We start from the raw sequence: 24,705 nt of genomic DNA, 5'->3' as shown, positions 1-24,705 counted from the left end.
GAAGCCAGATTCTTTCCTATACTTCTTTCCTCCATCTGAAGACCAAATAATGTCTTAAAGTCATATCAAACACACAGCCCGGGAGAGGACATGCTGATTCAAACCATTCCATGACACAGAAAGAGAGGCTCAGTGTCAAAAGAAAACTGAGATGAAGGAAATGGTATGATCAGACTTGTAAACGGGTAAGTGGAGACAGACACACATCCAAATTTACCTACACTCATTTCCGTGCGCACATACAGCCAGCCCCAGCCCACACTAGCCTCCTGAGGGGCAATGGAGTCAATGAATACATCAGAAACCTGGTGTCATTCTGGATGCTGTATGGGAGTTGCTTGCAAGCTGAGCTTACTCATCGAAGTGATGCTTTTAAAGACCACCTTTATCAACACCACTGGTAAACTTGTGTTTCACTGACATATTACCCTGGAGTATCATAGTATTATCTTGTTTTAGATGCCTAAATTATTATTATTATTAGCAGGAGCAGCTCTCTGATCATTAGGGGATATCTTCCCCAATACTTGAATTCTGTTATGCTTTGCATATGAGGTGTCCTCCAAAAGCTTCTGTGTCAATATAGGAATATTCAGAGATGAAATGATCAGATAATGAGTCATAACCCAATCAGTTCATCTTAGTTTGAATGGACTGACTGGGCGGTAACTGTATGTAGGGGGGGCATGGCTGGAGGAGCTGGGTCACTGAGGAGGTGAGTCACCTGGAAGGGTACATCTTCCCTGTGACTCTTCCGCCCCACCCCCTCTCTGCTTCCTGAGACTGCCACAGGCTGATGGTTTTCCTCCACTGGTTCCTTCCCCTATGATGTGCTGTCTCACCCTGGCCCCAGAGCAGTGGAGTTTGCCATCTATGAACTGAGACCTCTGAACCCATGAACCTCAAATAAACTTCCCCTCCTCTAAGTGGTTCTTGTCAAGTATTTTGGTCATACCAATGAAAAGCTGAGTAAAGCAAATTCCCAAGGAGGTGTTCAAGCCCTTGCAGATTCAGAAGGGGAAGACCTTGATGATGGATAAAGAATCGGCCCCACCAGTGTTCCAAAATCCTTATAAACTAGGCAGCTATTTTAAGTCTAGACGCATGCTATCTGCAAAACAGTGACACACCAACCAAGAACGTTCTTTTTGATCTTGACAGGAAATGTTTAAAACATTTGTCTGTCTACTTATATGTGTGTAAGATTTGGGTGCATAGAATCACAGGGCGTCTTTTTTTTCTTGCAGCAGAGGTCTCCAAGATTCTAACGGCCTGGTTAACAGCAGCGAGTGAGCTCTGCTTCCTGCTTCTCTGCAGGGTGACTAATTAATAAACTTTCCCTTAATTGAGTTTTGCCTGCCAAGTCCACAGGGATTATTGCTTATATATAAGTAAACAAAATTTCCATTTTAAACAACACTTCAAATCTTTTCATTATGTTTTAAACGTGCATATTTACTAAAGTCAAGCGAGCTGTAGGCTGGGAGGTTGTGGGTTTTGTGGCCCAGATCCCTCCCCCGGGGGGAGTTGGGGGCTCTGGCAGGGAGGAGTTGTCCCCCAGTTCTTCTGAGGCATATCCTCAGCAGCCTGGACTCTTGCCCCTTCTCTATTCTCCTCTACTGAAACATTAGAAAGTACCTAAAAGAGGTTTTAGAAGCCATTAACGCTATTTGCCTTTTCCTTTAACCTGAATTTATTATTTAAAAGCAATTCTTTTCACAATTTAAAAATAGGAAGAAGATGAATTTCATGTTAAATATTTAATAAGTGCCCAGGTTCCCTAAGTACCAATTTGGAGTGGAACTTTGGATTTAAGGAACATCTTCTCCCAAACCTTTGTGGAAACTAAATTTCAGGTTTTTACATGTGAGGTATTTTAACTGTTCCCTTGTTTTCACAATATTTCTCCCTACTCTCAGATTCCAAATTGAAAGCAGAACCAAAAAATAAAAAGGTGAAAAAACCAAAAACGTAGTATTCCCTCCCCCGCATTGGGTTTGCAACATAGAAGAGGGGGATTGTCCCACACACTCTAGAATTTTCTGCTCAGTGTCATTTGGGATTTGGATCTTCGGTGAGTCATCCTTTGCTAAAAACACAAAAGCCCACTGCAGGCTATTATTATTATTATTTTGGACAGCTACTTTAAAGGAGTAAACATTTTTCAGACTCTCACATTCACTCTGCTAAGACATTAACCAGAAAAAAAAAAAAAAAAAACAGTGAAGATGTTAACCAGAAAAAAACAAAACAAAACAGGATTTAAAGCCAGTTCCCAGATTGTTAGGAGAAATGTGCATACAATTTTGTTGTGGATTTTCAAGATCTGGATCCTCTTACCCCTCTCCTAATACCTTGTTTCCTTCCTTAAAAATGTTAAGTGCTCGCTACACAGTGTGAACCCTTTACTGAGAACTAATCTTTCCTGAAAGAGTCCCACTCAGTATCTCCTGCTCTGTCCCAATCGAACCCTTCTCGCCATCATGGGCTGTCAAGAGAGATCTGGTCTTTTGCTAACAGCACACCTTCCTGGAGTGCCCTATGCACTCCAAGTGAGAGCCAGTATCTCTGGAGCCCTTGGGCAGCAATAGCTCAAGGTTGATTTTCAGAGCTATAAAGGGTAGCCTTGGTTAGTGGAACTGCAGCCCTGGGAGAGGGTATTTTCATTTATTCCTGGGGGTGGGGACAGGGGACAGATCTCTAAGCCAGTTATAAGAGCAGACAGCAAGGAAGATAAGCATGCAACTGATTCATGCAGCAGCTTGGCTGCACCTCAGGCACAGAAGGCCACATTATGGGTCACGTGATTCCATTCATATGCTATTATTGATAAAAACCAAACTACAAAGATGAAAATCTGAGTCAGTGGTTGCCAGGAGATTGAGATGAGGGAAAGGAGCTGACTGTAAAGAGTAAGAGGGAACTTTACATGGCGTTGTTTTTGTATTTCGGTAGTGGTGGTGGTTACACATTTGTATAGATTTGCCATCATTCTGTTATGGTTTTGATATGAGGTATGTCTTGAAAACTCATCTCAAGACACATAAAAAGGGTGAGTTTCACTAAATGCAAATTATACCTCAATCAACCTGAATTTATAAAACAAGAGCCAAGGTATAGGAGTAGGGGCAGAAGGGTCAGTGGCGACACTGAGATAGGGGAGAGGGGGCAACAGTGGCCCCTAATAGCTATCTCCAGGACTACTGGTTTTCCAGTCTTTCAGGCAACTAGGAGACCTAGGGAGAAATCAGGGGCCCTCTCCACAGATCCCTGTTGGATATCTTAATTCTAGGCTTCATCTAGAATCGATGTGCTGATTGCCTCTGCTTTAGTCAACAGAATTTATAATTTCCAGGTTAGGATTATTCTCTGAATTTAAGAGTTTTTTGTTTGTTTTTCTGGCATTCAGTGTTCTTGGGACCATCAGTTGGAGAACACTGGTGGCCACTTACCCAGGTTTTGAAAACTCTACAGTGGTAGACTTGAGAGACGTGAAAGCCCCTATTCAGCCGGGCTAATCCTGTGGCCCACAACTTGTTTTTTTTTTTTTTTTTTTTAATGTGTTTTGGGGGAGGTGGGTACTGGGGATTTAACCCAGGGGTTCTTTACTGTGGAGCTACATTCCCAGTTCTTTTTATTTTGTATTTTGAGACAGGGTCTCAGTAAGTTGCTTAGGGGTCTTACCAAATCACTGAGGCTAAGTCTCCAACTTGTGGTCCTCCTGCCTCAGCCTCCTGAGTCACAGGAATTATAGAAGTGTGCCACCACACTGGCTCACAACTTGTTTTAGGAAGCCCAGTGAGGTAAAGAAACCACTTTGCCTGGTCCAAGATCTGCCACCTTCCTCCACAATGACACTCATTTGAACATTGGCACTCAAATCTGGCGAGCTTAAAGTAGATGCCTCTGAAGGGCAAGAATGCAGAGCTATACAAAGGCCAGTGCCAGCTTTGACAAAGTAGCCAAGAAGGGAATGGGAACCACAGCGTTGGGGTACTAGCAGTGTGGCTGTGGTTTTATAGTTACTGATGGATACTGCCTAAGGGAGGTAACCACGGTCTGGTTAGTTATTCCAAAGTCTATTTACAGACTATTTAAACACATGACTGTCTGCTTTGGATCCATGGAGTGAACTCAGTCAACAATGATTGGCATATTGTCAGAGTGTGCTGGTGGCCCAATGCTGGCTTTTCATGATGAGCACCTTCAGGTTTTATGAACAGAAAGATACTGTTCAGCAAGCAGTTGTTTTTCCTTTCTAAGTTTCTTCTTTTACATGCCCATGGCAATCATATTGGTAAATTATCTTTACCAAAGCAAAACATTTTGCCCTTGGACAGTGCAAAAGTGAACTTCAGCCCAGACTCTGCAATTATCCTGAATTATAAATCACTCCACCTTGGTGCCACTGCACTCTATTAAGAAAAGGTCATGCTGCCCTGGATGAGGGGGTCCACTGGTGTGAGAGCAGAAGAGGAGGTGCAGGAGGGAGACTTACTTCCACCTTTCCCGCTCTTCTCCATCCGGTACTGGTAGATGTGCAGGGTGAAGAGCATGTGGGAGTTGCGGTGGTCATCTTCATCGCAGTCCTGCTGATTGCTCCGGCGCGAAGCAATGGCAGCGTCCAGGAAGAAGGCCGCCTTCTCTGCAGTGGGGGCCCGCAGTTCACTCTGGTTCTGCAGCTAGAAGACAGAAAGGCAAGAGCTGGGGCTGCCAGCTGATGGAGGGCTTGCCTGTCACTCATGCCTGGGTGTTAATGGCTCAATTCAGTTCTGTCCACTGTGTCTAATAAAGCCACATGCCTCTCTAAGGTCCAAAGTCCTTCTGGAACCTGGCTCTGTATTCATGTGTAATTCTCAGTTTAATTAATTCACTCTGCAAATTAATATTGAGCACGCGCACTGGATGCAACTTCTTTTTACCTATTTCACACCCTGAATAGAATCTGTAAGGAGCAGGTGTGAAAAGCAAAGACTGTATCTGAGTGATCAATGGGAGCAGATGGCCCATCCTTATCTCTGCAGAAGACAGCAAACCAACATCCCAGGGCTATCCATTTACCTAGGAAAACATGAGGGATGTGACTGCGTCTTAATCTCAGAGATTAGATTGTTTGGAAACAGGTAGTTTGCAATATGTGATTTTAGGTCTGACAAGCACTGGTATTACCAAGGAAGTATAAAACTTGACTAGCTTTCACTTGATGCCTATTTTTTCAGTTATTTAATGAAAGCTAATTTGGGGCCACATTTACTAGCATAGTTATGAGTAAGAAGTACCTATGAAAGGCACACTGAAACACCAAAGATACCTGAAGTTCTCATCTGTATTCAAGAGATATCTAATTTCACCTTTAGTTACCAAGCTCATGTTTGTGGCAAAATCAGTTATCAATTAGAGAAAGCATAGTGTGCAACGTGTCTAAATCCTATGAGAACTCATGGCAACTACAGTAAGCTGGAATCAGAACAATCCTATTATCAGAATTTGATCAGCACTCTTCTTTTTGTGGGAGAAAGAGAAACCCTGATCTGTAGTATGTTGTAAGGTTGAAAGAAATACTGACAATTTTCTACTCTGACGCTACACCTATAGTTTTGAAGTGTGAAAGCCGATATGTGGAACTTAAGGCCAGCAAAATCCTTGAACTTCGAAGAGAGTTTGTATTCTGTTTGTGGTTTTGTACTTGTCATAGTAAAAGTAAACAGAAGAATTAAAAACGTTTTCCACACGAAGAGTATTTAAAATAAGGAGGATGTTGGTCTCTTCATCTTGTTTGCCTTCAGTTAACCAGATCTTTCACCTAAGTGACCTTCTTCAGTGGACTCACAGAAGTGAACAGAGCCAGAGGGGGTGGCACACACCATTATCCCCTGCTACTCAGCAAGCCAAGGCAGGAGGATGGCAAGTTCAAGGCCAGCCTGGGCAACTTAATGAGACTCTGACTCAAAAGAGAAAAAGGGCTGGGAATGTGACTTTGTGATAGAGCACCCCTGGGTCTCATCCCCTGTACTAACAACAACAGCAACAACAACAACAACAGTGAATGGCAGTCAAAGTGCCTTTGTGTGTCTTGTATCAGGAACAGCAAGCACCCAGATGCTGTGTGGATACCATCTGAGCGTGTTTTATGCTTCAGAACAGTGGTTTGCAAAGTGTGGTCTCTGGACTGGCAGCAGCAGCATCATACAGAAATTTGTTAGAAATGTGAATTCAGGGGGTTCTACCTCAGACCTGCCGAATCTGCTGCAACTCTGGGGTAGAGCTGAGCATCTGTGTTTTAACAAGTCCTCCAGGTGACTGATGTAGACTAAAGAGGATTCCAAAAGGAGATGGGAGATCTGGTGTGTTTTAAGCAGAGATGGAGCATGGACAGGTTTGGGTATCAGGCTGTAACAGAGGCACGGGCATCTTCACCTGTGCAATCCATCCCAGCTGGGATGAGCCAGGTGCTTATCAAAAGGAACACCTCGATAATTTAAAAAAGAGGAGGAGGAGGAGGAGGAGGATATATATATATATATATATATATATATATAGAGAGAGAGAGAGAGAGAGAGAGAGAGAGAAAGAGAGAGAGAGAGAGAGAGAGAGAGAGAGAGAGAGAGAGAGAGAGAGAGAGAGAGAGATCTGGTAACACTTGAAAACAAAGCCTATGGCAGGAGGCTCAAGTGATTGCTCTGGATATGAACCAGGGAGCTCCTGAGTCATTCCTACATCTATTGTCAAACAGCAAGGAGAGAGACCCTTATAACAAGGCGTGACATCCTGAAAGGCCAACTGGAGCTTCTCTTGGCTTCCATCGTTCTAGCAATTATATCATGGTTCTAATTAGAAAGTGGTTATTAGTTTTTCCTACAGCACTGCTAATCCGGCTGTAAACCAGTGCCAGAAACACAGTTTATAGAGCCATAAACAGCCCCAGTAATGGTTGCAGCTATTTGTGCAGAGCAGTAAATATTTCGGTTTGTTGTTAAACAAAAGAAAGATTGTACTTTTCTTTTTTGGAAAGGAACGTAAAGAAAGTGAATTCAATTTTCCCCCACATGCTACGACAATTGTGGTTCCTGCTCATTGTCAATTAGATTCAAGGTACAAATATTTAGGTTGGGCAAGCAGATGGCCCCACAGCTGCAGGCCATAAAGTTCCAGTCCACTTTAAAGTAAACACTTGTACGCTTCCCAGTTTACATGGTGAGTGATTCACGGCTCCACTGCCCCAGACTCCGAGGTAGGGATGTGCCCCCTCAGGGCAAGTCAAGATTCCAAAAGCAATCACCTGCGTGCCACAGATGGGGTCTTCACAGAGGTACACGCCTGGGGATTGGCCGTCCTGCAGGCTGCCAGTGGCCACCTCAGACAGTAGGTCCCGCAGGTTCTCTTCTTTCCCCCACACCTCTACAGCTGAGATCCGGACAGAGAAACGGGCTCCCGTCTTTTCTTTCCGTTCATTGATGAGCTTAAAGAGCCAAGAGATGGCACAGGGAATGATGCCAAGGTTCTGCATAGAATCGTCCTTCCCAATCATGGTATAGGATTTTCCTGTGGGAGCACGGAAAGAGGGAAGAGCAGGCTGATTGTTCAGACGTCATGCCATATGTAGAGTCCCCCAAACAGATGCTAAGGATGCAGAAGGAAGGCATGGGGGTGATCAAAAGGGAAGGAAAGGAATTAGAAGGCGAGAAAAAGTGCGTGCATTTGATGGAAAAAAAAAAAAAAAAAAGCATTTCCCAGTACTAGGGATGAAATGGCTATAATACAGAATGTGAGAGTCCAAACAAATGACAAGATGAAATCACAGGACACCTTGAAGAGGATCCCACTTATCGCAGGCTATCCAGTTTCTGCATTGTTTTACACAGAATGGGAAGGCAGGGACTTTTCATCACTGTTACTGTTCTTTTTATAGCCACCCCACAGACTGAATCCACATACACTTTATATCCTTTCTCAAGTTAAATGCTGTGTATATTTTTATAGCATGAGCAAATTCCATTAAAACCTGGAGGCCTGCTTTGATCCAAGATCAAGAAGAGAAGGAAGGGGTAGGGAAGACAGAAGTGTCAGTGGTACAATGGGCTTTCTGTCCTGGATAAGAACTGACTTCAAGCCTTCTGCAAGGCCTCTGGTGCAAGCACTTTCTATGACTCCCCAAATTACTAACTTATCAGGCACATAAGACAAGGTCTGATGAGCAGATAGTAGGTCACAGATCAGGATTAAGAAGGGACAGTGGGGAGATTCGATGAAAACCCTTGTAGGTGTGTCTTACTCTCTCCTTTCTCAAATGCTTCAGCATTTGAGTGATAGTGTCTGGATTCTGGGAAGCAAGGATGGCTTTTTCTGATGTCCCCAGACAGAACCTAACATGACACTGGACTTTGCTTAGAGGTGGTTATTCCGGCTCTTCCATTGGTTCTATCTACCAACTCTAATCCTCTTGGTAGGGGAGCTTCCCAAACAGTCTCTGCTGAGGAAATGTACATTTTCTTGCTTGTTTTCTGCGTTTGACTCTGACCTGGACTAAGTGGGAGTGACCCTCCTCTTCCCTTCTTTCTTTCCTGAGCTTGAAGGCTAGAGGAATGGGCGTCCACTTAAAACAGACACCTACATTTCAAAGGTGGAAATAATTGTTCTGTCAGCACCTTAGAGAAATTTAGTCCTTCCTTTCATCTGGGACTGTGGGAATAATACAGAAGCATGGATGGGGTGACAGGGTACCCAATGAGCAGCATGAGGAAAAAGTTCTCACTAACCCAACTTGGCATGGCCGAAACAGAACACGCAGCCATCTGCCCCATTGACCACAGACTGGATCACTTCTGCAACAGTTCCAGCACACACTTCAGCCTGTCAGATACAAGAGGAGATGTGAGCCATAAATGGATCATACAGTAGAGGCACCACTAATAACATAAAACTGAGCCCACCTTCCTGGGGCTTAAAGTCTCAGCATCATTGCATTCCCAGATGGATCCGCCTCTGCTATGGCGCTCGAGAGGAGCTCAGAACCCTTGGGTACCCACTGTCTCTTGCAAGCCTGAGCAGAATTTGAGCTAATTGCAAGCCTGCCTGCTGCTACTTGGTGCTGCACTTGAGCAGTATCCAAGGAACAGGTAGGTGCAGGCAGCAGTGGGAGTATGTCCTCTTTTTCAATCCACATTCTCCCCTTTTCAAAACAAGTCTTTCCTTTCTTTCTCTACACATCTACTCGTTGTGTACAGCATCAGTCGCCACTTGTCAATAAGTTATTATGGGTGTTCTTTAGCCTATGCCTGTCTCATCTCCAATATGATTATTAAATCCTTAGACAGGAAACGGATTTGATGACTTTATATTTCCCCATTAACACCCAATAATACAGCACTTTATGAACAACAGGAATTCAGTAAAGTTTCTGGACCAACTTGGGGATCTGGGAAATCTCTTTCTGGTTAGCATCTTAAGTTTCAGCAGCAGCAGGAGGACAAAATCATTCCCTGTGTCCTGACACCCTCATTTCTATCTTGGGGCTGGAGTCGGAGATCACGGAAGCTTGCTGGGGCTCCGAGGCCATCAGGGCAATGCACCTCCCAGTGGGAACTTGAAAACCGGCAGCCTCAGCTATGAATGTCCTTATTCAGCTCCAGGTTTCAGCAACACAATGAACCTAAGTATTTGGAAATCAATTTTCTCTCCCAAACTAAAATTGAAAAACCACACTCCCAACAATTGTCAATTGTTCCAGGGTGGTCGCCTCAGCAACTCTGCCTGGGGTTCCCCCTGGGCCAACGGGTGGTGTGACAGGGCTGCTGTGGAAACCACAGGATCGTTCACAACCCCCAGGACTGAGGCAATGACAGCCTGGCAGTAGACCCTGAGATGGAGGCAGCAGAAGGTTGATAGAATTCGCCAGAGGCCCCTCCGTAGAGCAGGGGGAAGTTATTGCCCAGTGACCATTGGCATTCTTTGGACATGAAGCGACTGGGGGCTGGGAGCCATACATAAAATGAACTATTAGATTCTTAAGTCACTGGGGTGAATGCAGTTTGTGTGTGGACCAAACTGTCATCTGCACAGAGACCAGGGGACAAAAGAGACACAGGAGTGACCTAACCAGGCACAGAGTGGGATAGGTAGTTTCTTACAAAGTTCCCTCCTGGCTGTCCATCCAGATTGGTCAGTAAATTGTCCACCTTATGATTGTTAAGAGCTGACAGTGATCCCAGGAGGCCCCTTGCCACCTTCCCTCATGGGCCTAGAGAAACAGGTAGCACAGACCTCATGGGCAGGGCCTGGTCTGCCAGAGCCTCCAACTCACCCACTTGTCTGAGTCCTCCCCACCACCCCTCCCCTAAGCCAGATCCAGCCAAATGTGTCCCAATGTGATTGCCTAGGCCATTTAAGAGTAATAAGGATGGCTCTCAAGGGCAAGGAGGAGAAAGCAATGCTGTAGTCACTGCTTAGCTTCAGGAGCTGACATCCTTAGAAACCGGGAGAAAGCATAGTTCATAACTGTCTGGGGTCATCATGGTGGTTGCTGCTTCCCAGGGAGGAACTGAACAAGATCCGCTCTGCACATTTGTCTGTTTTGGGTTTTGGCATGCTCACCTTGAGGAGCTGAGCTGGCCATGACCAAGCAGCATACTAATGTTAACAATGATGATATAATAGTAAAGCTAGCTATCATTAATTGAGCACTTGCTACTTTCCTGGCTCCGTGCTAAGTACCTCATTTGTATCAACTCCATGAATCACAATAGCCTGATGAGATAAATTTTATCTGTGTAGTCCTTTGACAGATGAGTATACTGAGGTCCAGATAGGCAGAGTGACTTGCCCAAGGACACGCTGCTAGAAAATGGTGGATAAATGGGTTGACAAGACAAACCATACTGGGCAGAATGCAGAAAGGTTAATGGGGAGGATCTAGTAAGGAGGTCTGCTCAGGAAACGGGTCATCAAAAAGTGACTTACTCTCTGGATCTCAGTTTCCTTGTCTATAATGTGAAAACTATAAAGCCTCCATTTCCTACCCCACAGAATTCAAGGGACAGTCAAATAACTATGTATATGAAACTTCCTGAAAACTGCAATTTTTTATGGAAATATAATAATATTAAGCATTGAACAAATTGAAATACTCTGAAAGAGAATGATACTAAACTATTGAGCATACTGAACTTGGAAAACAAGTGCAAAATGTGTTAAACAAAGACTAGCAATAAAAATGACTCCTTTTTCTGAAACAAATTTAAAATCATTAATAGTTCACACATAATTTAGGGTTTTCTTTGGAATTCTTAACAACTTACCAAGATCTGCTTCAGAAAAGTTTTAGCTGCTGTTAATTAAATTATTTGTAGATCATTTATTAGAGCCAATGTCAGGTTCAAATTTCTGAGCCCATTGGGTGGTATAACACAAAAATTGAACAGAGGAACCATAGAACTTATTCATAAAGTAATTTGTCTTCTTATGGCAACATTCTTTGGGAAAACCACATGCTCAGCTTTTTTAATGGATGGAGCCTAAATATGCTCTGCGTGCCTATGTTGTAATTCAGGATCCTGTGGGAACATCATTACTTCCTACACTCAGACTATGGAGGAAATTAACAGGTTGCAATTGGTAACTACTACCGCTGTTCTCCAGTTCAGTTATAGGCTATCACCATACTATGCAGAATTGTGTAAATGTTGGAAAGTACTAGAAACCTATTAGGAAGGTACAGGTGTCTGATGCCACAGTTTAGGCAAGTAGGCCACCATTTACTTAATAACCCGGTCAATGTGTGTTTGCATGTATGTGTGTGTGTGTGTGCGTGTGTGTGTGTATTTATTTTGGCACTGGCGATTAAACCCAGGGTCTTTGTATGTGCTAGTCCCCAGCTAAGCTATATCCCCAGCCAGGGTTATTTATTGATTTCTGCAATTAGTCAGTCCCACACTCAAGTCACCACCCCTAATCCCCAGTCCCTTAAAGTAGCAGGCACCATTTGGTGCCACTTAGAGGTCCACATTCACATTCCAGGAGACAGTCCCAGTAGGAATAGATGTCTATGGGAAGTTTCAGTTGCACCATCTGGGAGGGTCTGCAATTCCTTTGTTGACTATGGTCCAGGAATCTTAGCTCCGTGGACCCCCGCCCCCACTAAGAAATGTTGGTCATAGATTAACAAAAATGGCTCCAGTTCTCCATCTCACCCTGTGCGCATGCTCCTTGCAATGTGACTTTGCAGTTCATCCAGTAAAGAGGGGTCTCATCCCCACCCTTGAATCTGGACCAATAAGAGGCTACAGAATTGCATCAATTCTGTGCATGAGCCTCAAGAAGCCTGTATAGTTGAGACCTGGGCACTGCTATAAGAACAAACCCAAGATAGTTTGCTAGACAATGAGAAACCACGTGGAAGAGAGATCAGTTGACCCAACTGACCCAGTCACGGCTATTGTAGACCAGCCTACGGCCAGTCAACTCCAAACATGTGATTGCATCCAGCCAAGATCCTCGAAGCTGCCTATCCAATCCATAGCTTATCACAGACACACAAGGTAGTCAGCCTAGCTACAGAATTGCCCAACTGACCCTGGACGACAATAATAAATGTTTGTTGTTTTAGCACTGAATAGCGGGTTGAAATGCAGCAGCAGGGAATTGATATAGCAGCTATCCCTGAGCCCCTTTAATACCCACTACTCCACTGATCCAGGTCACGGATGCATGTCAGCCTCAGTTTCCCTCTCTAGCACTACAGATCTTCCCTCAATACCAATGGGTTTATATAGGGTCCCAGGACACAACCTAATTTTAACCCAGCTCCCTGAAACACTTTTTCCCTTCTTACATGCCCACATCCAGAAGCCTACGCAGGCATAGAGTCTGACTGGACCAATTACCAGCCCCTTGAGGTGACTGTCCCTGTAACTTCTAAGTCCTACTGTTATCTTCTTGTATCTGTATGTCGAACATTGACATATAGTAACTTAGAAGGACTGAACTCTTCAATGGAGCACAGAATGATTCCTAGAAGTCACTATGTGGGTAGAAGAAATGGTCCATCGAGTGTTCTAGAAGACATCCTCCCAGCTCCCGGTCCTGGTGAATAAGTGAAACCGCCTTTATTCAACACTGTGGAGTTGCAGAGGGGTTTATACTCACCTGTGAAGCATCCTGTGGAAAAACTGCATCAAAGGCAAACATCTTAGGAGGGACCTGGTTGCTTCTCTTTTGGAAGGCATTTTGACCTCCACAAGTCAGGGGATCATACAAGGTGATCTGCTTCTTCCGAGGATCCACCTTTAAGAAAGAGCTGGATTCTGAAGTATCACGAGCCAGCGTGGAACAAATACGAAGCATGACTTTTACCTGTTAAGAAAGGATGATGGGAAGCAACATGGATTAAGATAGCTGGATCCTTACATACCCGTGTGATATAAATATTCATGACAGCATTGAACTTTTTCATGATACATTATGATGAACTGTACAATGAATTAGCAACTTAATCCTCATTGGGTCATGGAAAATATGATTTATTTATAATTACCAGGTAGAATATTTTGATATATCCATTACTTTAATACAGAGATGGTACATCCTGTTCTTTGTCTTCCTATTAATATAAATTAAAAATTAACTGTGCCCTGGTGGCCCAATTACTTAGATGAAAAGCTAATCTGGACTGTCAAGCTATAGGGGCTGGTGTAGTTCCCTTGAAGCTTGCAGATCAATAAACCATGCACATAAAAGTTAGCTCCATAATTTACTCCCCAGCTCGGCTCATCAGGACTCTGGGAGACAAAAATCCACAGTTATTAGTGTCATCATTAAAGGCCTGTGAAATGGCCTGTTTTTAATGGCCAGCATTTGAAATGTGTTCCAAGGGGGCAGCAGTGATAAAAGACTGGTTTGCAACATGTTATTTGGGAATCCCATTAAGTGAGTGCAGAGAAGTTGTCATTTCAGGGAATGAAAACACTTCTCTGTAGGAAACAGGAAGTGGTGCCCTTTAACCCATGTTCTGAGTCATTGAACATGAGCAACTCCAGTGCTCTTGACCAACTCAGCCCCATCTCATGGCTGAGTGTGGTGCTTGTGGAAATGCAGAAATGAAGCCGAAGTCATGCACTGATCTGGAGGCAACAGTCCTGGGAAATGGACATTTGCTCTCTTACCAGCTATTTACTGGGTTGCTGGTTCAGTCCACTTTCTTTGAGTAACTACTATGTGCCAGGCACTGTGCTATGCATGAGGGATGTAAAGATATGTAATGCCTAGTGTAACAGATGCACACAGATAATTTCAGTGCTATAATTTGGCACACTGTGAAGGTATGCACAACGATTATTTCTAAACTCTTGCCCTCATGCATAATCAGTTTTCAGGTGTGATGAAATCTCCATCATATAATTTTGTGGGAGAGGTGTTTGTAAATTTTTAAATAAAACACCTCAAACATGTAGAAAAGTTCAGAGAATAATGTATATTGTGCACATGGAGTGAGGTCACCCTCTTGTCCATCTCAGCTCTGTCTGCTGAGGCATGGGGACTAAATTGCAGTGTACAAGGCTGAAACATAAAGAATTTTAAGGGTGCTGGGCCCATCATATATCTAGCACTGGGCCCCAGATAAGCTTGTCTTTATAATTTAATTATGATATTTCAGTGAGACTCTGGAGGTAAGGTGTCACAGTGGAAGGAGCCCAAATTTGGGAAGAGGTTGACTTCTTGGGGTTTATATCTTTTCTGAGGGTCAACTGAGAGCCAGGACTGTGCTATTATCTACATTCTCACTGAATCCAGTGCATAGATCCAGACTTGTCAGGATTTTACAGAGTAGAAAACAGATGTTACTTAGTTTGCACCAGATCACTGAACCTGGCGGGTGATGAGACTGGGCTCTGACCCACCTCCAAGGCCCATAGTTTTTCCATCTTGTCAACTTCTCAGAGCCTCGGTTTTTTCAACTGTATGCCAGGAGTAACAATGCCAGTCTTATGGTACTGGTGTGAGAATTCAATGGATTGGCGTGAGGTGTTGAACATGGTTCTGAGCATGTGATAGTTGTTGAACTCTTGTTCTTCCTTCCTCCACCTTCACTTGCCTCCCTCTGGACATCTTATGATTTCTCAATAATGGAATCCATGATAAGGTTTGATAACAAACTCCTTGCCCTGGATGTTTGGTACCATGGAGGATCACTGCAGATAGGACTCATTATTAAGCACAAGGACAGGCAAGACTATTACTAGGAAAGCACCATTGAATCCCACCACCATTGCATACTGGATAATAACGACTGCATTTATCTACCTTCCATTCTGGTAATTTTCTGATTTTCCAGGAGTTGCTATAGTCTGATTTCAGTTCCTTTCTGTAGATTTGCCCCAGTTACACAGCAGGGGTGCCACAAACATGTTTTCTCACTGCAACTTTTGGTAGTGACTGGGGCCTCAGTAAGCAACTCTCCTCAATCAGCCCTGAACAGCAGAGGTCATGGATGATGCGAAACCAGGCAGAACTGATGGAGCCACATGGCCGACTGCTTTTCTATTTCACAATTTTGCATGCCATTTCTGGGTAACCAGAGGCGCTGAATGTAAAATGTGAACAAAGCCAGGCAGGAGCCCACGAGGAGAAGCAGGAGAGCAGGGGCTGAATTAGCCAGCCATTTGTCCAGGAGGAGTGCTCCTGCATCTTAACTAAGCTCCAAGCCTGTGGTTCATTTTCTACAGATGGGCTGAAGATCTCAGCCCCGGGTCTGGCCAGAAATTCACAGTTCTTAAAAACTCCATTGAACCTGGGGTTGGGGGATGTGCCCTACTCCATTATTTTCTTTAAATTTATTTAAATAAATGGAAATTTTTTTCCCCTTAAAGGAAGGAAATTGAGTTTTTCTGCTTCACCTCTTTTGTATCCTTATTTCTTTAGTCCAGCACCCCACTTCCTGCTTAATCCTCTGTAATTAAAGTGTTTAGGAGATACTACTCATGATCAAGAAAGTCCCTCGGATTTCTTGCCAGAGTCCTTGCTTTTGTTACAAACACTGTTAAGTTTTTGGCAACACCAATTTCAATCCAGCCTCTCCTGCTGTTCTGCATAGAAGGTTCAGGCAGCTATTCACATGCACTGCCAGCCTCCTGCTTTCAGGGTCAAGGGGGACAGTCACTATGTCACTCCCAAGGGGCACACCTGGAGGATTGGAACCAGAAGCTAAAGGAACAGTCCAAGTGGAAGCAAGGAGGGCCTGACACCTTGATTCAAGTGAGAGGAGACTGGCACTTTCTGCACCCAAGTCCCCACCGATTGTAACCCCACATTGCCTCATTTGTCTAATTATTCTGTGGCTGGTGCGACACAGCTGTTGCTTTGGGCCACGGTTGTCTTTATGCCTTGTTCATTAATCACTTCAGCACCTCCTTCTGGACGGTGTCATGAGACCGAGAGAGAAAGGAATTGTGAGAGGTTTGCTGAGAGGCGGAGCCTGGCTCCTGAGCTACACAAACACTCACTCCATCAACACAGAGGCAGTCGCCGGCTGCCGCCCAGCCTCAATGGAAGCTTGTGAGAAGAGGGCCACATAATCACTCACGGTTCCTGCTACGCATGAGCATGGTGGAAGACATTCCTGTTTGTTCCTTGTTACAGAGCGCCAGCTCCATGGTGCACACCTAGAGATGCTCTTCTAGCCCATTTCTCTACGCAGATGCTGTCCAGTGGGAGACTTTTTCATTCAACTTTAAGATTCAGGAGAGTTTTGGGCAACTTACTGTTAGTAGGCTCTCTCATCAATTAGAAAAAGATTATGCAGGATGATAAGACAGTGGGAGAAAGAATGAACTCTGTGTGCCTGTGCTTTGTTTAAACTCCTGTGTGGGTGCCCAGAATGAAGGTCCGCTCCAGAAACTCATGAAGCCATGGGCTGTCCCCTGACCTGTGCCTTGGTCTCAATTGAAGCTCAATTAGATGATAAACATTTTTTTTTTTTCTCTACAAGGTTACAGGCTACAAAGTTAAATTAACTACTAACACCTTTCAATTCCTTTACATTTCTATACTGTAATTCCCTTTATACTGATTTTAAAGAATCATCTCAGTAGAAACCAGTCAAGGTACAGATGGATCAACCTAACTAGTAACACCATTTCATAACATTTTTGTCTCAATCCCAGCAGTATTAGAATTGAGGGGAGGGGTGATAATGGGAATTGAATCCAGGAATGCTTTTGCAACTGAGTCACATTGCTGGCTCAGTTCTTTTAATATTTTATTTTGAGATAGGTTCTCCCTAAGTTGCTTAGAATCTCACTAAGGTGCTGAGGCTGATCTTGATCCTCCTGCCTCAGCTTCCTGAGTCACTGGGATTATAGGCATGTGCCACCATGCCCTGTTACAGTTTTCTTTAAGTCTTCCATATCTATTCTTAAGTTCCTAGAACCTGTCTAGAAACTGTTCTCAGAGGCAAATAAGATAGGTTGGTTAAAACCCACCCACAGGTAGAACTGTGCAAAAGGGAAACTGTAAGGTTGTCAGACGGAATTCTAAAACCAAAGGATAAGACAGATGTACAGTCAACTAGCAACTAACTCCAGCTCAGGATTCTGGTTGTCTCCTACGGAGGCAAGTGGCGTTGATGGGGACATCTGAATCCCCCATGGGGTATGAGTCTCAGGAATCTCATCATGCTTGTCTCGGCCTTACATGGGAGACAGCCAAGTGTGGGTGAAAAGTCTGACTGAGGGTGGCCCAACCTCCCCAAGGAAGGCTGCAGAAGGAGGAGAGAAGCGGGGCCTTATTGTCCTTGGGACGGATCAGGAAGCCTCTCCACATGATTTGGGATAGGGTTCGACTGCCCAGAGAAAAACTCAGAGATAACAAGAGTTCATTGTTTCTAAAAGGTCCAGCTCCCTCCTCACAGGAACAGGGTGTGATGGGCATCACAGTGAACCAAGTGCTAGGACTGGGGTCTAACCCAGATGTCACCACCACTGAGTAACTATGTGGGCCCCCGAGGCGCCATCTTGTGTCCTTATCCCTAAAATGAGCCTGCTGTGCTACCTCCCTTGAAGGACAGATGTGAAGAACAAAGAGATAAAAATAGATCGTAAAGAATACATATGTAAAGTAGTACAGTTGCCCTTGGTATCTGGCTCTGCATCCACAGACTCAGACAACTGTGGATCAATATATTTGGAAAAACTGAATCTGTACTGAATACATACTTCTTTCTTGTCATTACTCCCTAAACAATACAGTATAGCAACTATTTACACAGCATTTACATTGTTTTAAATATTAGAAATAATCTAGTGATGACGTACAGTATATGGGAGGATATCACAGATTATATGCAAATACTATGCCATTTTATATAAGGATCTCGTGCATCTGTGAGTTTTGGTATGTTTGAGGGATCCTAGAACCAATCTTCCAAGTATACCAAGGGAAAACTGTATTATCCTAGGGAAGCAAGGAAGGAAAGAAGGTGTGGGGAAGGAACAAAGGAAGGAAAAAAATATAATTTTTTCTCAAATCAACTGGCATAACAAACTTTCTACATCAAATTAACACTGCCAGAAGTCTTTTCCTAAGTTTGTGTGTGTGTGTGTGTGTGTGTGTGCATGGTTTTTTGTTTGTTTGTTTGTTTGGTTTTGTTTTTGTGGTGCTGGGGATTTAATCCAGGGGTGTTCTACTACAGAGCTACATCCCAACCCCTTTTATTTTATTTTTTATATTTTGAAACAGGGCCTCACTAAGTTGTTGTGGCTGATTTCCAATTCAGGATCCTCCTGCCTCTGTATCCTGAGTTGCTGGGATTATAGGTATATGCCACCATGCCTTACTGACATAGTTTAATATTAAAAATTAAAACATGCCCGGTGTGGTGGTCATTGCCTATAATCCAAGTGACTTGGGAGGCTAAAGCAGGAGGATTGTAAGTTTGAGGCCAGCCTAAGCAACTTAGTGAGACCCTGTCTCCAAATATAATAACAGATAAAAATAAAAGCAAAATTAAACATACACATAAACAGAAATAAGAAAGAAAAAAACCAAAGTATTTTCTTTTTTCCTTTCACCAAATTAAAGAATATATGGTATTCTTAGATTTTTTTTTTTTTTGTAAAGGTGAGTAATTCACACAAAATTTGATCTGAGCATCTGAACATTAAATGTGACATTTCTTATATTTTATTCCTTTCTTTTCTCTCTTGATCTGGCAATATGCTGAGTGTGCTCACACTGTCTGCTCATGGTACATGAGTCACTTTAGGAAAATCGCCAGCCATTCTAAGTAAGGCAATTGAAAAGATGGGAAACCTAAACAGAGTAGGCTTCTCAAATGTGTTCTTTTCAGCTCTCTCACTTTTCTGATCTACCAAGGAATCCAAGAAGTTCAGTTTCTATGTTACGGCATTCTGACAAACAGAAGAGATTTTGATGAAATGCGTTTCCGAAAACTCTCTGCAAGGGATTAAGGGTACCATTTTCTACAGTCATTATTTAAAGAGCCCCTTTCTCTTTAAATAACATAATGTAAGATTATATTGGTAACCCAATATAACCCAGTGGGAGCACATCGGACCCCACAGATATGATTCTCCTCTCCCTTCTTATTTACCCAAAGAGCCTGCTTAACCCAACACAAGAGGTGGGCAACAATGCCCAGGTAAATTAAAATTGGATTTTATAAAGGGAGATAATATAAATACCTTTCTGGTAAAACTTCTATAAAAAGTCTGAAATTACTTTTCCTGAAGGAAGATCTTTTGATTTCACATGACTGGAAGGTTCCAGAAGTTATTTTTAAAAGATCACAGGAATCATATTCCAAATAGTACTGACCTTGGAGGTCTCAAATAACTCCAATAGCAGGAAATACAGGGGAGAATCCAGAAAGCTGTATAATCCTTAAGTTTAGAGGGAGCTTTACAATCTACCTTATAAAGTCATTCCAACAATTCATAATTCCCATTAGAATCCAGATCCACATCTGCAGAAACCCCAGAGATTTGAAGCACAGTTTTGGTGTTAGTTACAGAACAAAACTAAATGGGATTGGATTTCTTTGTATAAAAACAGAATAATAATCCTACATGACATTTTCAAAAATCATGGGGTTATGTTCCAGAGATGTGAAGGGTGGGAAGGCAAACTCCAGGGTGCTGAGATGTACTCCAGGCCTGTTAGGGGACAACACCTGCTCCATATTGACATCATCAATCAGTCAGCCATCAGCAGCACCGCCACAACTTCTTCACAAGTTTTACAAACCTTACAATTTACAAAGCACTTTCTCCTATCTAATTTCCATTTGGTTCCCCCTTTAGCAGCTCTGTTAAAGAAATATTATAAGTATGATGATTATCATCCCTACTTTGAGACCAAGGAGATGAAGGTTTGAGGTACTCAAGTGACTTGCCCAAAGCCCAATGCCTGGTGGTGTCTTTGACCTGCTCCTCCCATCCTGCATCACAGGAAGAATTGAAGCAGCTTTGAGGAGACTGTCCCTGTGCCATGGGGCTGTTGGGCAGAAGGCTGGTTTCTCAGAGGTGCCAGTAGGTGAGCTCATGTGGTGCCAGACAGCAAATAATGAGCAGTAATGCCATCAGAGGGGAAGATTTGCATTATTAAGAGCGGGGCTGGGAAAGGTGACAAGAGGTGGCACAATAAGGCTAAGTGAGAGGGAGCATGTGCAAGACCAGGAAGTGGAGCCCTGGTAATGAGATGCACTCAATAAAGAAGTACTTCAGGGAGCAGAGGGGGCTGGAAAATTCCCTAAAGCTCTTCATCAACGTGCATCTGTCACCAGGCAAGCCCAGCAAGGGACTGCAGTGCTGGAGGGAGGGAGTATGAAACCCAGGAAGAGTCTTCCCCTGTGAGGCACCATTAATGGCTGGGCAGCTTTTAGGAGCCGGGTTCCTCATTCCAATTAGCGGGCTTGGGAAAGAGCTAGCCAGGCTGTGAGGGTGCAGACAGACACTTTCCTGGATCTGGTCTGTCAGAAAGGACTGGAACTCTGACAGTATTTAGAAGACACCCCATCTCTTAGCTCATTCTGCTAGGAAAGTTATTTCAAATGGATGAGCTAGTGTAAAGATACATCCTAGGAAATGCACCTTCAGGTCTGAAGTGAAGCCAGAAACGGGATTCTGAGGTGCCCCAAAGATGCCCTTCAGTGTCAATGACACTCACTGACAGAGCTTCCTATGACTTGCATGGAGTTCAGTCTGGTGTTTGGAGGCACAGGCTCTGGAGACAGTCTCCTGGGTTTGAATTCTGGCTGTACCATTTACTGGTGTGTGCTATGGACAAGTGATTTAACCTCCTCTGAGCCACGTCTACAAACTGGTCACAAAAAGAGTACCAGCCTAGCAGGGCAAACATGATAATCAACCCAGCAAATGACTGCCACTTTCCTTTCGTCAGGGCTAATGACGTAGCAAGTGCCCAACAATATCAGCTGCTATTATTATTACTATGGTACTGGGGATGGAACCTAGGTGCATTCTGACACAGGTACACTCTCAACCCTTTTAAAATTTTTTATTTTTTATTTTTGAAAAAAAATTTTAGTTGTAGATGGACACAATGTCTTTATTTATTTATTTAGGTGGTGCCGAGGATTGAACCCAGTGAGAATTCAAGCACTCTACCACTGAACTACAGCCCCAGCCCCCTTTTAAAAATTTTTATTTTGAGCCAGGGTGTCACCAAGTTGCCCAGCCTGGCCTCCGACTTGCAATCCTCCTGCCTCAGCCTCTAGAGTTATTGGGATTTCAGGGGTGCACCATCCCATCTGGTTACTTTATTATTTTTACGAAGCTAATGAGTCTATTGAAAAGATCATGAAATTTGATGTCAGACAGACCCCAGCTATGGACAGCTGTATAACCATGAACATATTATTTTAACATAATTTTTTCACTGTAAAATAATAGTTAACAGTCCCTTTGGAAATAGGCTAAACTTTGGTCACACTCTGACATAAATTCCTCAAATAACAAAGTGCTTAAAGTGTCTTTTCAGGAAAAGTCTCCAAAATTCACTGTAGGACTGTCTTGGACTGGCTATTCAAAGACAGATATGCAAAAAAGTCAGCTCATTCAGTCAATGGTCTTTTGACATCTCCAGCTCAAAATCCCCCTACAGATAATAACAACTCCTGGGGAAAAGGGAACATGCAACCTATGAAGAGCCACGATGACCACGTAATCCTGCATAAAAGATACCTAAAACTCCCAACCATCTAGTCAACAAGCTGCTTCTTTCCCTTTCTTCCTACAAATCCCCCACTATCAACTGACTTTGGAGGTGAGTCTGAGTTTATGGCTCCTGACCTTGCCGAGTGCATAATAAAGTACTTTCTCTTTGCAAAAGCTGGTACCAGTGTACTGGCTTCTCTAGGCATTGGGCAGTGAGCCTGTGCTTGGTTATCACTTTCTTGAAGGCATCACATGACTATTAAGCAAAACATCATGTTAAGCACTTGGCACAAATTAGGTGCTCCCATAAATAATAGCTACCATCCCATTGAACCCTTGTTCATGAAAGTGCCCTTTTCCTCAGGAATCTAATAGATGTTCATGCTTTCCTCTCTCCCTTTTACCACCTTGACCTGGGAATTCAGGAGACTTTATCATTAGATTCTAAAACATCCTAACCCATAAAGCCCAGTTTTCATAACTGCAAGGTTAAGCTTCCAGTTTCCACTCATTTCCTCTTTTGCCTAATTTTTGGTAAATAATGGGTGAGTAACAATGGGAGGTTTTTCTAAATAAGTGGTACAAAAAGTATTATGGTTAGAAAGGAGAAATACACATTCAAAAGAAAAAATTGCATAGAAGGAATATTTTAGAGAAACAGCAGTAAGTATCCCTTAAGTTAGAATTCTTTCTTATGTACTCAGTTTGAATTCCAGGCATTTATCATTAATAAAATGACATTTCTCACTAAAGCTCACTCATGTGTTGTGATTGAAGAGCTAAATAACAAATCTGTCATCAGATAGCAAACACTCAAGAAATGTCGCATGGCCTATGCAGACTTCTGTTTGGCTTGGGAAACAACAGGACCATGGGAAAGTTTGTTGTTGTTGTTTTCCCGTGTAGTCCACTTTATGATAAATGGGAAAACTTCAGTTTGCTAACATGACACTTGATTTATTGTTTTCTGTACCTCATTGCCAGGGTTTATCTGGCCCCAAGAATTTCAATATTCCACAACTTCTAGCCTTTGACCTAGATAAATAAATAAAATGCAGAACTCTGAAAATAAATCAAGTAACCCAGGTAGGTATCTGTCTAAAAATACCAGTTACCAGATCTACTATGAAATTTGGCAAAACACCATAGTAAACAACCTCATTATCTAAAATAAAGAAAAGGCAATGACCATGATTACCTAATAATTAGGATTATGTCTTTCTGCCACACCTTCAGTCCACCTTCTTTTTTTTTTTTTTTTTGGTGGTGCTGGGGATTGAACCCAGGGCCTTTTTCATGCTGAGCAAGCTCTCTACCAACTGAGCTATATCACCAGCCCCACCCTCTTTATAAATCTGTCTTATAGGAGCACTCTCCATCCTGACTCCCAGTTGCTATTAAATGTGTTCATCTCCCATATATCATGTATGGATGAGACCTGCATAGAACCTAAGGATGACAGCATTTATCTGGCTTTTCAATGCTACCTGGGGCAGATGGTAGGTGAGTCTGTATAGAACCCATTCAGTTTATCATTAGTGTCTCTCTGGACTCCAAGACTGCAGCCTGGTGTTGGGAGAAGAGGCATCATCTCAGGACCCTCTGAGATTGGCCTCAAAGGGCTGGGGAGTCCTAGCCTAGAAAAGCCAGGGACATATGCACTTCTGCAGTGGGCTCTTTCTCCAGCCTGGAGCTCTGCAGCCTTAGTACCTGGGAAGAGGGGAAGGAAGAAAATAAGAAGCCAAGGCAATCATCCTAGTAAGAAAAAGCATTGGAGGAATCTTTGGGTCAATAAGTTGAAACCTAAAATAGTCTCATATAAGATTTAGGATGCTAGATAAATTTAACTTTCTTTTAAAAAAAAGTTTTAGTTGCTGATGAGGATCTTTATTTTAGTCATTTATTTATATGTGGTGCTGAGAATTGAACCCAGTGCCTCATACCTGCCAGGCAAGCACTATACCACTGAGCTACAACCCCAGCAACTAAATTTAACTTTAATCAAAGCCTGACATGAATCTCGACACCAAACTGTATATTTTCATGTTCTCCCCACACTAAAAGAAAGGAGGAGAGGAAGTAAGGAGGAGGAACAAAGAAATTATGCCAGTATCTTGGTCCCGAGTTCCTTGGTCCTTTGGTAAATCTCACAGAGTTTCATTCTCAGCCAACAATAAATAAAGAAGAGTAAGGAAGTTCAACTAGCGTAGTTATCCCAATTCTTTTTCCATCAGTTCCTTCAAAAGGCCCTCATGCTCAGGAGTGCACCTACTCAATCCATTAAGCATATGTTGAACATACTCTATGCACAGTGCCCTAGGCTGTAGGGGAGAGGGAGAGGGAGGAGGCCCAGAGGACAGAGAAACAGTTGAGTCTATGCATAAAACAGAAGGGAGATAGTAGCATCTCCATTTAAGAATTCCTCTATTTTCAAGATTTAGTCTTGGAACTAAAGCAACCTTTATTCTCAGCTTAGCTCCACTGAGCCCCAAGCTTACTGCTGCCATCTTGTCGGAAGGAC

The 24,705-nt window shown here is 43.2% G+C and overlaps 1 protein-coding gene across 2 annotated transcripts in view; it reads right to left on the bottom strand.

Annotated features, from left to right (window-relative positions):
- Positions 1-24,705, bottom strand: part of KIF26B (kinesin family member 26B) — a 490,037-nt gene that overhangs the window by 83,221 nt on the left and 382,111 nt on the right. For both annotated transcript variants that reach the window (XM_079106603.1, XM_079106604.1), the window contains 4 exons: positions 13,141-13,347; positions 8,757-8,850; positions 7,280-7,542; positions 4,499-4,682 (listed from right to left, as the gene is read on the bottom strand). In XM_079106603.1, coding sequence (XP_078962729.1) covers positions 4,499-4,682; positions 7,280-7,542; positions 8,757-8,850; positions 13,141-13,347 — 748 coding nt within the window. The remainder of the gene's footprint in view (positions 1-4,498; positions 4,683-7,279; positions 7,543-8,756; positions 8,851-13,140; positions 13,348-24,705) is intronic.

The sequence above is a fragment of the Sciurus vulgaris genome (genome assembly GCF_902686455.1).
Source record: "Sciurus vulgaris genome assembly, chromosome: 12".
NCBI classification, from domain to species: domain Eukaryota; kingdom Metazoa; phylum Chordata; class Mammalia; order Rodentia; family Sciuridae; genus Sciurus; species Sciurus vulgaris.
Note: the sequence above shows the minus strand (reverse complement) of the source record. Positions and strands in the feature narration are given on the sequence as shown.